The sequence below is a fragment of the Electrophorus electricus genome, chromosome 13 (genome assembly GCF_013358815.1).
Source record: "Electrophorus electricus isolate fEleEle1 chromosome 13, fEleEle1.pri, whole genome shotgun sequence".
Taxonomy (NCBI): Eukaryota; Metazoa; Chordata; class Actinopteri; order Gymnotiformes; family Gymnotidae; genus Electrophorus; species Electrophorus electricus.
This window is the reverse complement of record NC_049547.1, coordinates 10,675,736-10,689,297: the sequence shown is the minus strand read 5'-3', so window position 1 is coordinate 10,689,297 and position 13,562 is coordinate 10,675,736. Positions and strand designations below refer to the sequence as shown.

The 13,562-nt window shown below is 46.3% G+C and overlaps 1 protein-coding gene across 7 annotated transcripts in view; it reads right to left on the bottom strand.

The window, feature by feature from the left end:
- Positions 1–13,562, bottom strand: part of syne1b (spectrin repeat containing, nuclear envelope 1b) — an 84,999-nt gene that overhangs the window by 5,935 nt on the left and 65,502 nt on the right. For 5 of the 7 annotated variants that reach the window (XM_027011182.2, XM_027011178.2, XM_027011177.2 and 2 more), the window contains 28 exons: positions 13,259–13,408; positions 12,940–13,116; positions 12,699–12,854; positions 12,394–12,549; positions 12,123–12,293; positions 11,847–11,980; positions 11,569–11,773; positions 11,263–11,445; positions 11,031–11,177; positions 10,762–10,916; positions 10,371–10,518; positions 10,135–10,229; positions 9,733–9,967; positions 9,379–9,573; positions 8,628–8,753; positions 7,991–8,146; positions 6,922–7,080; positions 6,447–6,613; positions 5,877–6,039; positions 5,381–5,568; positions 4,830–4,980; positions 4,364–4,546; positions 3,977–4,114; positions 3,673–3,864; positions 3,172–3,472; positions 2,764–2,832; positions 1,452–1,594; positions 783–909 (listed from right to left, as the gene is read on the bottom strand). In XM_027011182.2, coding sequence (XP_026866983.2) covers positions 783–909; positions 1,452–1,594; positions 2,764–2,832; positions 3,172–3,472; positions 3,673–3,864; positions 3,977–4,114; positions 4,364–4,546; positions 4,830–4,980; positions 5,381–5,568; positions 5,877–6,039; positions 6,447–6,613; positions 6,922–7,080; positions 7,991–8,146; positions 8,628–8,753; positions 9,379–9,573; positions 9,733–9,967; positions 10,135–10,229; positions 10,371–10,518; positions 10,762–10,916; positions 11,031–11,177; positions 11,263–11,445; positions 11,569–11,773; positions 11,847–11,980; positions 12,123–12,293; positions 12,394–12,549; positions 12,699–12,854; positions 12,940–13,116; positions 13,259–13,408 — 4,570 coding nt within the window. The remainder of the gene's footprint in view (positions 1–782; positions 910–1,451; positions 1,595–2,763; positions 2,833–3,171; positions 3,473–3,672; positions 3,865–3,976; positions 4,115–4,363; positions 4,547–4,829; positions 4,981–5,380; positions 5,569–5,876; positions 6,040–6,446; positions 6,614–6,921; positions 7,081–7,990; positions 8,147–8,627; positions 8,754–9,378; positions 9,574–9,732; positions 9,968–10,134; positions 10,230–10,370; positions 10,519–10,761; positions 10,917–11,030; positions 11,178–11,262; positions 11,446–11,568; positions 11,774–11,846; positions 11,981–12,122; positions 12,294–12,393; positions 12,550–12,698; positions 12,855–12,939; positions 13,117–13,258; positions 13,409–13,562) is intronic. The other 2 variants (XM_035532633.1, XM_027011180.2) reach the window with 1 other exon arrangement.

The following is a 13,562-nucleotide window of genomic DNA, read 5'->3' as shown; positions in this document are numbered from 1 at the left end:
CAACCCTGCCTTGCACACCATTGTTGTTCAGGGTTCTCCTGATGGCTCATGAACATTAACCTTAGCCAGTGTGAGAAAGGCCTTTAGTTGCTTAGAAGTTACCTTGGGTTCCTTTGTGACCTTGCGGACTATTATATGCCCTGCTCTTGGTGTGATCTTTGTTGGTCAACCACTAATAGGGAGGGTAATAATGGTCTTGAATTTCTTCCATTTGTACATAATCTGTCTGTCCATTGGTTGAGTCCAAACTCTTTAGAAATGGTTTTGTAACCTTTTCCAGCTTCATGAGCATCAACTCTTCTTCTGAGGTCCTCAGAAATCTCCTTTGTTTGTGCCATGATACACTTCCACAAACATGTTGTGAAGCTCACACTTGGCTAGTTCCCTATTCTTTAATTAAAACAGGGAGCCCACTCATACCTGGTTGACAACACACTCAAATTTCATTTTCAAATTATCTGCTAATCCTAAAGGTTCACATACTTTTGCTACTCACAGAAATGTAATATTATATATTTTCCTCAAAAAATAAATGACAGTCTAATTTTTTTGTCTCATTTAATTTTGTTCTATTTTAGGACTTGTGTGACAATCTAAAGAAGGTTCAGGTCAAATTTGTTCACAAAGTGTTTGCAAACTTTCAAGCACCATTGTATACACTGCACCACCACCACCACCACTACTAAACATCTGATTAGATATAAACTTAATCTCACAATTTTAACTAAATAAATACATATTTATACTCTCCTATTAAATAGTAATGATTGTTTTATGAGTACCTGAAGTCTGGGATTCTGAGCTGTTGGGGTTCACAAAGCCAGCCAGCTTGTCTTCCCCATCCTTCAGTTCACAGCCGACCCTCTTCAGAGTGTCAATGCTGACGCGACACTCACCAAGCAACCGCATCTGCAGCAGCCAGAAACACACACTCACTGTCCACAGAGCAAAGTTTACATGACCTGCAGGAACCTCTGCCAGAACCAGCAATTGATTTTGCTTCCTGCAAAAAAAACCTATTTATTATGTATTTTTGCTAAATTTATACACTTCTATCTGTGATAGAAGAATTCTGAGAACTGATTCGAATTCAGGGTAAATGTAAGGTCCATCTATTTCAGTTTGGGAAACAAAAAAGTTCAAATTATTAAGCATTGTTATTCTTAATTATTTTGGCTTTTCTTTTAATGATCAAAAATATTCAGCAGTACTCCTTAGAGGAGGGATTCCCAGCCTCCTCTTCCTGAATATCCATGTTAGCTTCACCCCAAATCTAACACACCTAAAAACTACCAATTTAAAAGCTATGACGATGATAATTAGCTGATCCAGGTGCGTTCGGTTTGGGTCTATATTCTGCAGAAAGTGAGCCCTCTGTGTGGAGCATGGCTGATCCCTGTCTTATGTCCTGTTCCTGAGCCTACATTCCTGCAGGGCTCTGCAGGACTCACATAGCCGATATAGGAGGCGTCCAGCTCGGGCCCGGTGGGCGTGCGACTGCGGATGATGTTTTCTGTCTGCTGCAGGTGGAATCGGCTGGTGTCCAGGGCCTTGGCCAGGTGCGGGAAATGCGTCTCCAGAGAGGCCCCCTCCCCTGCAAAGACGCCAAGCCATTACCACTGAAATCCAAATAGGTATGCAAGTTTGGCAAGGGACAAGAACGTCACACTGTAGCCTGTATCAATCCTTTAATCAATGTTACTGCAGACTATTCTCATTTCTGTAAGTCATGCTTTTTTAATTATACAGAGGGATATTATAATTCCAACAGAAATCACATATAAGTTTGGTGCTTAAAGCAAAAATATATTTATGGGCATTATTCATAATTGGTTATGACCCTTTATGACAGGGTAGGGAGCTTTTTTTTCCACTAAGGGCCAAATTAATATTAACATATCTGGTTGCAGGCCACAGATTGCATCAATGTTACATATGGTCATCTAATATAGTCATCTAAGAATAAACACACAGTGATGGCAATATCAAAAGTAAGATATTTGTAATATTATGTGATGGCAATATCAAAAGTAAGATATTTGTAATATTATGTGCCTTGTTACCAATGGGGTCTGACATCTTCTGCTGAGAAAGGCTAATATTCTGGAACAATTTCAGATGTTCTGGAGCTAGCACTAGGGTGGCAGCAAACCATCACAACCTCACCTGCAGAATTTGGCCTCAGCATTTTTGCGATCAATATTGCCTTATTCCCAGTAAAAATCTAGGGAATACCTGGGCCATCTATGGCCATCTCTGCTCAACCATATATGGTCTATGAACTGGAGGTCCCCCGCCCATGCTTTACAACAAACAAACAATTTTGACAATCTTTCTGTTTTTTAAATTTGGCAATAGTTGTAAGTTATTGTGAATAATACCCATGTGTTTGAGAAATACACAGGGATACAAAAAAAAAGAAAATGAAAAGCACCCTTAGGAAACAGAGAGCACCAGTGTGGTGCTGACACAGAACGTAATTATCTGAATAATCATCAGTGTGTCTTGATCACAAACCTCTGTAACACATGCAGCAGATTAAAGCATGTACATCAAACCAGGACAAAAGAAGGAAAAAGGTTAGGCAAAGAGAAGGACAGAGGTTAGAAATGGGTATGTCTACAAACTGATTGTGTGTCAAGATTCAGCTGGTAAGGGGGTAGACAAATTAGTCTCTAATTTCTTTTTTTTTGGGGGGGGGGGGGGGGGGTTGGGTTAATATGTGCTCCAGCAGTACAGCATGCTGTGGCCAATGTTGCCTACCAGAGGTCGACCTCAGAGTTTGCTCTGTTAACTTTACATATGCCTCAGGGCTCTCTGGAATCTCTACATCTGGAAAGAGACATATACAATACATACAGTATGGTTTTGGCAGTGTATCTTAAACCATTTAGATACTGTAGGGAATGAATTTCTTGGTTTAAGTGATCTGGTATTTGCTATATCAAAAAATACCTATGGTGTTCTTGCTGATGAGCACACAGTGGATCACAGTGGATTTGTGTCAGTCAGATTAATTCATAATTGAGCTTGTATGATGCTGCCTCTAACTTCTTGCTGAGTCTAGCTTTTTTAAAGACAACACTACATGGCCTTAAAGGCTGGTTTAAACACCCTATGTCATAAACCCATGGGGCTTAGCAGCAGGCTTAGGCCAAAGCCCAGACATACCTGAGAGTGCTGAGGTCTCGCCCTCCTCCCCCCGCTCTGAGGCCAGGCCCCTGCATGCACCCTCGGGGCCATGGCTCAGGTCATAGTCATGGTCCCACTCCAGGGGGATGGAGTCCACGCTGGCTGGGGTGTCCCGGCCCGAGCACTCCGCTCGCTGTGGGGCAGCCAGCGAGGCAGAGCGGCTGGAGGAGAGCAGACCGTCACCCAGGCGCTCGCTCCAAGGGAGGCTGGACACATCACCCACCTCATCCAGGTCCAACTCGCGATCCGAGCAGGAAATGTCGTGTTCGTCGTCTGCGAGCTGAAAATACAAGAGTGACTCTCCTAAAAATATATATAAGAGCGTTCTAAAACATATCAGACTATAGCAAGAAGAGCCAGAGCTATAACATGGCAACCTAAAATTTAACTCATGGAAACTTTACAACTTAGGACCTTCACGGATATCTACACCTCTGATATTACCCTGAAGAGGTTAGTTTAGTAAGCCTTTAGCTTTACCGGTAAGCGGATGAGTTTTTTATAGTAGCGCTCCACTCTTCCAAACACCTCCTGGCAGTAGCGTTGCAGCTCCTCCAGCTCCTCCTCAATGACGGAGGCGTCTAGGGGCTCACTCTTCTCTATCAGCGCTTCCCCATGGTGGAAGATGTGCTCTATTTTGGAGGTGTTCAGCGAGATCTCCTGCTGGAATGCCTGCTTGTCAGAAAGTACAGGGAGATAGGTCAGAATAGGCAACAAGAACACTGGAATTTATAGAGCATGAATCACCTACAGACGGAGGCGATGGTGGATGGAGGTGGCTCACCCTAAGCTGTTTGAGTTTGGCCTGGACATCACACTCAGAGAAGTGCTCGATATTGGTCAGCTGGAGGTCCATCTCCGTCAGCCACACTAATATGCTGTCTCGGGCTGTCTCAAACTCCTCTCTCTGGTTAATAAAATGCTACAGGAGCAAATCAGAAAAATGAAATAGACACACCTTGCTGCATCTTAAAGAGTGACATGTAATCTGACACATACTTTTTCACAAAACATTAGTTGCATCTTAATTTATTACTATACACCTGTTCATGGAACATAAACCTAGGCTTGATTTCTTTAATAAAAAATCATTAGGCGTGATGAAAACCCCAATCTTCAGGCCGTATAGGTGATGGGATTCTGCCTGAGATGAGGCCGTAGGTGTGTATACCTTGAGCCGGCGCAGGATGGCGGCCACTCTTCTTTGCAGGTTGTCCCACCGCAGGTTCCCGTCGTGAGCCATCTGCCGCAGGCGGCAGGCCACGTCGGTGCGATTCTCCCGGGCCAGCCGTCGGTACTGCTTATTGATCAGCTCCAGCTGGGTCAGACTCTCCTGCACCTGCCTCTGAAAACCCTGTCAAGGAGTGCATTTACTGTTTAACCCTTTAAGTCCCAGGAAGAGTCCGGAGTGTCAGTTCACCTGATGTAGCACCTGATAAACTCAATCAGTACGAATTGTTAATGCATAATATATGGGCAGATTAGTAACTGAATAATAAACCAGGATTTTAGAGTGTTTTTTAATCCTGTTTCTGTTCCATGTTCCATATATGAGTACCAGAGGTTATGGGCAAAAGGAAGAAAGCATAGTGAGGTTGAAACATTGGTCCCTGGTGTGGTCTGTCATTGAGTCACACCTCAAATTTCTTCAGTTCCTCCTTGGCAACTATGTACAGAACACCAGCGGAATTTGGCAGGGCAGCTGTGCTCTCCGCCGATGACAGCCACTCCTCAAAGTGGGAGAAGTCGTCCAAAAACTTCTGCCAGAGACGCCACGTCTCCTCAATCCTATGAAGACAAAAGTTGTTCAGAAGAACAAAAAGGTTGTCAATGTTCACCAGTAACTTCTAATGCTCAAAACCATGTGTCCTTAATTGCAATGACAGGCAGGCCTGTTGTAATACTATAGTAATTATAATAGAATATATAATACTACAGAACTAAATATTAATTACAACTATAAAGAGAAACTGGCCACAGAGTCACTGTGTAACTGCTAATGCTGATACCCTTGTGTTCTAATTCACCATGACAAACTACTGATAAATTTAACAAGGTTTCACAAAGACGTTAGTCTAAGATTAAAAAAGCATGTCCCTATAGCAATTATAATAGATTATATAACCCAGCTGGGTCTAACTGTCGAAACAAGAGCGTATGGAATTGTAAAGTGATGAGCTGTGTGTACTTGAGCCTCCTCTCCATGGACATAGCGCAGATGGTTCTCCAGCGGCGGTCCAGGTTGCGCGTGGCCTGCTGGATGGAGTCACACTCTGCGTCTGTGGCACATGCATCACAGTCATGCAGAAGCACCTCACACAGGTTCAACACAGAGGCCACACCTGTGCTGTGTTTCTCTATGTCCCTCTGCAGCTCCTGAACACACACACACACACACACACACACACACACACACAGGCACATATTACTGAGAAGATATACTCAACATTGTGATGAGATTATGTTTGTGTGATTCTTTGTTTGAAGAGTGGGTATAGCTGTGTGTGGATTTGGGCTGTTCAACACCACCACCCTGCAGAGTTTACTTCCAACACAACATGCTCTACTATCCAGACGCTACTGAAGGCCTGGATTCACTGGTGAGGTGTTTAAGATCAGGTTTGGAACTACATGTCTGAGAGCTGTGGGTGTCCAAGAGTCGGGCACTGCTGGTGTAGCCATACTTGCTGCAGGTCCAGTCTCCTCTGGATCTCCTGAAAGTCACAGGTGTCATAGACGATGGGGCGTGTAAGCTCGGTCTCGATATGGGCCAGCCATGTGCGCAGGCTGCTCATGTTCTTGTCCAGCTGCTGCACTGCCACTAGTGTTTCACGCAGCTTCTTCGCTCTGGTTTTCACATGGGAACATTCGACCCACACACACTGTAACACCACTATACATACTCATGCTGTAACTCCACTGGATACATATATACACTATTACACCACTGTGCATACACACACTTTAACACCACTAGACACTCATGCACACTGTAACGCCATTAGACATATACATACTGTAGCACCACTGGACATACACATGCTGTTATACCATTGGACACAGACATGCAATAACACCACTGGACATACACACAACTGAAATACCACTGCACACACAGTACTTTCCTAACGCCTTTACATGTTCTGTGCCTCTTACACAATGGCTAGAGTTTGGAAAAATACAGATCAGTGGCAAAAGCGGGCACTGCTGCTAGCACCATTGCCCTTGCTGAAGAGTCAACGCTGTGCTGTTACCTGGCACCGATGAGGTCGAGGAGGTGCTGCCAGCGCTCGCTGACCTTGCTCAGCTTGTGCTCAATCTCTGAGGCTTTGCTCTCATTGCTGGCACTGACCAAACGCTCCCCCAACTGCTCCAGCTGATGCTTATCCTCCTGAGCTACTGCTAGCTCTTCCTGGTAGTCCTGATGACACACACACACACACACACACACACACACACACACACACACACACAAAAACAAACAAACAAACACAAACACACACACAAATGGGTTAATGCTGACAGATGGCTGGGACTGCACCAGAGTAAATATGTAAATATCAATCAAGTCTTACAGTGGAAGCTAATAGCAGATAATGACAGATAACATCAGCAGCAGGAGCAGCGTGTGTATGATGTGTGGACGCAGTCCTTTTAAATGTACGGGTGCCGTTTTTACTGCAAAGCAACTGTTGCCGGTTGCCATTCATGCAATGGTGAGAGACTTGCCTTTCGGAGTTTCTCGATCATGTCTTCGATGCTGATGTCTCCGTTCTGGGAGACCTTGCTCTCCATGCGAGTGAGCCACTCGGACAGCTCCCTGTACTTCTCGCTAAAGACGGCCCACTCGCTCAGCTTCTCACTCACCCGCTGCCTGCGCAAAGACAACTGCGTGCACACGCACAAGAGTATGAGCGTTTTGCATGAGCTTCGTGTTCAGTCTGTGCAGGTGTATAATCCGTACAGACGTTGAGTTAGACATTGAGATTACCATGTCCTTTCTTTTTTGTTTTACTGTATACACACCTACACATATACTGCTGTAAGGTAACAGCAGGGCCTGAAAAATGAGATGTCAAAATGCATTCCTTCAAGATCTGTATGAAGAGTAGGTTGCACTCAATCATTCTTAAAGCTGTTATTCTTATATGAAAAGCTTGCACACATCCTGTGGTCTACATACTCACATACCGGATGCTACACAGACAAGCTGACAGGAAAGCCCTGCTCACTCTGCATCTGTCTCTCAGTCTCAAGACAACTTATTCTCAGAACATTTGAATTCACCAGGACTATCACCTTCACAGTATTTGCATAAAAAAAGTATTTCAGTAATCGGTACCATGTCATTAGAAGTTTAACTTGGGCTTTAAACTTATAGACTGACACACTGTTTCATAGATTTGTCTGACATTCAGTAGTCTGAGAAATTATTTAAGTGAGGAAGAATTTGAAGTATGCAGAAAATATAGTCATTTAGTTCTAGACAGACTGTATTTTGTTCAGTAATTTTTCAGAGAAAATGCACATCATAGCATTATTTAGAAAATGAGCTCACACATGGTGCAACAGTGCCACCAATCCTCCTACTGTTGTGATGCATGCTAAAAGATACACACCTTTCACAAGTAAAGATGCGCCTTTTTTACACATTATACATTCCACATACAATACTATTATCCTGTGCAGCAAGTCTTGCATAATAAACGTGTATATCACCTATAGATATATTCTGTATGCACTGTGAAGGGTTAATGAAGCACTAAAGTCTTCAGTGTCCTGTGGTGTGTTCATGTACCTGGTGGCAGATCTCCTCCCACTGGCGATGCAGCATCTCAATGCGTTCCTGCAGCACACACAGGTCCTCGGGAGTGATGTGGCTGGACAGAGACTCCCTCAGCACAGTCAGATGAGCCAAGTCCTCCGTCCAGCCATCGAACGTGCTCTCCAACTCCTGCAGGTCAACAGTAGGTCAGAAATACTCTAAACAGGGTTGCTACAAAGCAAAGCGTCATAGGTTGCTTTGGTTTATTGGGTATTGACTCTTTGCAAAGAATCTGCTGCCTGAGTATAGATGTGCAGGAGTCTAGTTTCAAGTAATGGGAGTACCAAATGTACATAACTAAATTTTGCACTTAACTAAATTTCTGTTTAACTGCATTACTTTTAATATGCCAGTTTAAATTTTCATTTTAGACAGACACAAGTGTCATTAGTGTCAGTTCTAAAGCCAACAAGCTCTCTTTCTGTTTGCTTTGAATGCTTCAAAACGAGAACACAAAAGTAACCCAGAACACTGTATATAGAAAGAATGTTTACTTGAAAAAGGGGATGTTCATTAGCAAAAAGCTTACGAGTATGGAGGTTCAAAATATAACTTGTGAGGACTGCCTGCTGGGCCATGTGAGGATGACCCGTATGGAAGTGCACGGTACCTTGCATCGCATCTGCTCTGTCTGCAGCTCCTCTTGGTGGTCTGGCACTGGCTGAGAGAGTTGACGTTTAAAGGCTCGCAGTTTCTCCAGAGATCCACCCAGCCCTTCCTCACATCTCTGCCAGTCCTGCAAACACACACACACACAGTTTTTCCAGAGATCTACCCAGCCCTTCCTCACATCTCTGCCAGTCCTGCAAACACACACACACAGTTTTTCCAGAGATCCACCCAGCCCTTCCTCACATCTCTGCCAGTCCTGCAAACACACACACACACAGTTTTTCCAGAGATCTACCCAGCCCTTCCTCACATCTCTGCCAGTCCTGCAAACACACACACACACAGTTTTTCCAGAGATCTACCCAGCCCTTCCTCACATCTCTGCCAGTCCTGCAAACACACACACACACAGTTTTTCCAGAGATCTACCCAGCCCTTCCTCACATCTCTGCCAGTCCTGCAAACACACACACACACAGTTTTTCCAGAGATCTACCCAGCCCTTCCTCACATCTCTGCCAGTCCTGCAAACACACACACACAGCTTTTCCAGAGATCTACCCAGGCTTCACATCTGAAGAATGCATGTTGAGTTAAAACCGAACATGTGACACTATATACACAAAACTATATATTAATTACAGCAATAAAGCAGAACTCTGGAGGCCAGAGGGTTACATTAATCTCGCTAGCGCACAGTAATGTGAGAATAATCCAGCAGAGTGGTGTTGTAAGGCAGAGTGCCGGACCTTGAGAAGGACAGCCAGCTCTCGCTTCTGTTCCTCCAGGCAAATGTTGGCGTGCCTCCATTGCTCCTGTATGCCGAGCAGCTCGTCCTGCAGTGTGGCCTCCGTCCGGCTGTCGGCAGACAGGAGCAGCTGCCTACCAGCCTCCACCGTCAGGATGTAGCTGCCCTGCTGCCTCTGCACCACTTTCTCCTTTAGCTGTGGGGACATCAGCAGGGAGCCATCCTTTTAGACTCTCAAAACCGCTTAAAAATTCACATTATACAATTTCTCTTTTAAAACGCTGAAATGACACACCCAGAAAGGGAGCCTGGTATGGACTCCGCATGAAGAAGCATGTCGTGTGGTTCTGTTTACCTGCACAGCGTCCAGCATGGCTCGGGCCCGCTGCAGGGGAACCAGAGTTCCGGGCTGCAGGGCCTCGGCCTGCGGCGAGACCTCCGCCAGCCATTTGCGCAGCTTTTCCACCATCTCTCTGTAGCGCTGCCACTGGCGGATCAGGCTGTCTATGATACCCCGCCTTTGCTGCGCCCGCCGCACCACCCCCTGCCACTGGTTACTGAGCAGGGCCAACTTCAGCTTAAACTCATCTCTGGAGAGGCGCAAGGAGATCTCTTTCACCACAAACTTACTGGATAAAAACTGCTTCTATGTCTGAATGCGGCTACTCACAAAAAGCTTTAGTGTCAAACAAATTATTTCACAAAGTTCCATCTCTATAATTAGGAAAAGTAGATAATAAAGATTTAACCTTCTCACCTGTCATCCACCTGCTCTTGCTCGAGCATGCGCTGTCCATCACTGATGATGGAGTGAAGAACCTGCTGTCTGCTAAACATCTCTGCCTGGAACAACTACGTTAGAAGACGTATGTAAGCATAAGCAAACGTATGCAACATTACAAAACCGAACAACAACTGCACAAAACAGTCAGGGTACATGGGTGCATAATGTTACTAGATTAACCTGACGCTGTGTCAGAGGGTGGAGCTAACCTCATGGGCTCTCTGCTGCTCCATCAGGCTCTGGAAATTTCCGGAGATCTCCACAGCCAGCTTCTCCTCGGTCTGCACCAGAAACTCCATCCATGTCTCACACTTCTCCAGGAACGTCTGCTGCTGCAGCAGAGCAGCCTGTAGCTTACTGCAGACAAAACACATGCACAATATTTAAGAAACTACTCTGAAATATTTATGTTGCACTTCCAGAGAACAAAGTTTAAAGCAAGCAATGGTTGTAAATTCAGAGGCAACAGAGATGCCTGTGGTGAGGAGGCATTAGCATTATCTATGAGATATAAGCTAACTTTATATAACATTAAACCAAAATGCTATGTACTTAAATAGATAGTACTTAAATAAATAGAGGATGCCAATTCAGTCAAACCTGAATCTTTCAGTGGTCTGGGCTGACATGGTGGCCCAGCTCCTGTTCAGGTTCTGCATGCGTTTGATCTCTGAGTCGTTGAGCGGCAGTCTGTAGCCCAGCTCATTCAGACGCTCCAGGTCTGGAGCCATGCTGCTGAACTTCAGCATCTGTCTCTGCACCAGGACAGTGGATAAAACGGCCTCAGTCGGTGCTGACATGGAACATTTAAGTCAAAATGCAGTGTAATCTGCCGCATTGTTTGGTGTGTTTTATTAAGGCCTATGCACCTTCAGCTCCTCCATGCGCTCCTGGACGGAGGACAGGTCGGAGGAGCCGTTGGGGTCCTGACCCTGCAGAGTCTCTGTAGCCTCGGATATCCACCGTTCCAGGGTGTTCAGCTGTTCGTTGAAGGTCTCGTAGTCCTGCACTCCTGCCTGTGAGTAAACACCGCAAGGCTTAGCATGCACCTTTGCAGCCACTGTCTACTGCATTTCCATGGCGCAGCGCTAGCGGTCTGACCTGCAGGGCGGCCTGCTGTCGGCTGAGACCCTGCTCCATAGAGCCCAGGCGCTGGGAGAGGGATAGGTGGTCTGACTGGATGGAGGCCGCGGCAGATGTGTCCACCTGCTGCTTGAGCTGCTCACCCAGCTCCAGCAGCACCTGCAGAGAGGCCTGCACCGGGGCCTGGGCACGCAGCAGCTCCTGGAAGGGCCAAACCGTGGAGGCACAGTATACAAGATGAGCAAAATATGGGCAAAATAACTATATACATGTAGATGCAAGCACAGGTGCTGAACAGGAGCCCAAAAGCTGTGTCTCACGTACACCACAGTCCTGGATCCAGGTGGACACCTCCTCCTCTGAGACGTCTTTCCTCCCAGCTATCTTCAGCAGCTGTTCAGCTCTCTCCTCTAGGCTCTGGGTGCTGTCGTTGGCCTGCTTATAGAGCTCCCGGTAGCTCTGCCAGAGCTGCAGCAGGGCCTTGCTGCTCTTCAGACGCTCCGCTATCTCCTCCAGTAGGCTGCCCCGCCTGAGTCACACAGAAATACCATTTACATGGGCTTGAAAACATAGCTGTGTGTCGTTGGTCAGACGTTTCCTACCTGGCGTTGACGTCTTTGAGGGCATTATTGAGCGAGTCAGACACAGACGGGTGACACTCCTCTAGTAGCTGATGTGTAATGGCTCCAAACCTCCTCAGGCTATTCTCCTGCCTGTCCAGCTCCTCTCGCAGGCTCTGACACACATGACGACAAGGACCAACACAATTTTTCATCTCATAAAAAAACAAAAACAAAATCACATTCACTGCAAGCTAAGCAATGCACAGAAACACAGAAACAGCATAGTCAATGTCAGATGTGTCAGGGCAGTCCCACCTGCAGGCTGTCCACCTGGAGCTGAACTGCCTCCAGAGATCCGGTGAGCAGACGGAAGCGAGACACAGAGTACCTGCCCTCTGTCAGGGAGCCACTGATCTCCTCGGCTGCCCGCTTGTACTGGCTCCACTGATCAGACACAGACCTGAGGCTGATCTTCAGCTGCCCTATCTGTGAAGCCCACACGCCAGGTTCACTATAACCATGCACGCACAGTGCTTATAATGCATAGACTGAGTAAGGAGAATCTAAAAGTCAGCAAAGAATGTACCAAGTGGTCAAGGTTGGCCCAGGTGTGGTTCAGTGCCTGAAGAGTTTCCATGACAACAGCACAGGCCTCGTCTGTCTTGTTCTGGACGAGAGCACAGGCCTGTTCTTCTGTTCTCTCCACCTCCCTCTCCTTCTCTTTAATCGTATCTTCCATTTCCTGGGAGCATACATATTAGAGAGAGAGAGAGAGAGAGAGAGAGAGAGAGTGAGAGAGAGAGTGAGAGATAGGCAGTGGGAAGATGCAAGATGTCGCACATACTGTGGTCATGCTGGTCGTGTTTTGGTACAGGGTAAAGGCGCTCTCACCTGGCAGTCTTTGAGGGCATTCTGCACCGAGGAGAGATCCTCAATCCTGTGTTTCCTCCTCAGTCGCTCCTCCTGAGCAGAGAACCAAGTCTTCAGAGTCTGAACGTTGCTCTCGTACTCCAGCCAGGTCTCCAACAAACCCTCCAGGAACTGGACCTGAAAAAGAAAAAAAAATCAAACATGTCAGCCAGATTATCTGTCGGTTTACTATACTAGAGCACAAGCTTCTGAGGTGCCTCACCCGCTCCGTGACGTGAGCCTGCAGGATCTGCCAGCGGCGGTTCATGGCTCCCAGCCTCTCAGCCAGGTCTGTCTTATCACTGCGCTTGTTCTCCACTTCCTGCCCGCCCAGCTGCACCACCGACTGGTTCACAAAGTCCACAGTCAGCTGTTTGCAGTTCATGTCCACGCGGAATCCCTACAGAAGGAGGGAGCGATGATTAGTCATCACATATCAATTATCCATGAGAGTTGCCAACAATTCCTGTATGCAAGGACACCGGTACATTTTTTATTTTTTTTAATTGATGGTAGTGACAATGACTGTCCAGGTACCCTACCTTGTACCTCTGCAGGTATTCCTGGATGACCTTTGAGCCCACGGCTCCCTTCATGTTTTCTTCATCCTCCTCCATCACTCTCTCCATCAGCGAGATCCAGTTCACCAGCTCAGTGATGGCATGGCGGGATGCCAACTTGTCCATTTGTGACTGACATGGAGAAAAATCCACCATTAGCACTGAGAAAAAAACTACGGAAAAACCAAAAAGACCACTTAATAGGACGGAAAGCTTTCAGCGAATCCTGGCCAGCTGACCCAAGCCTGGGGGGCAGCAGTAGTCCAGATCTGCAGGGCAGGTAATG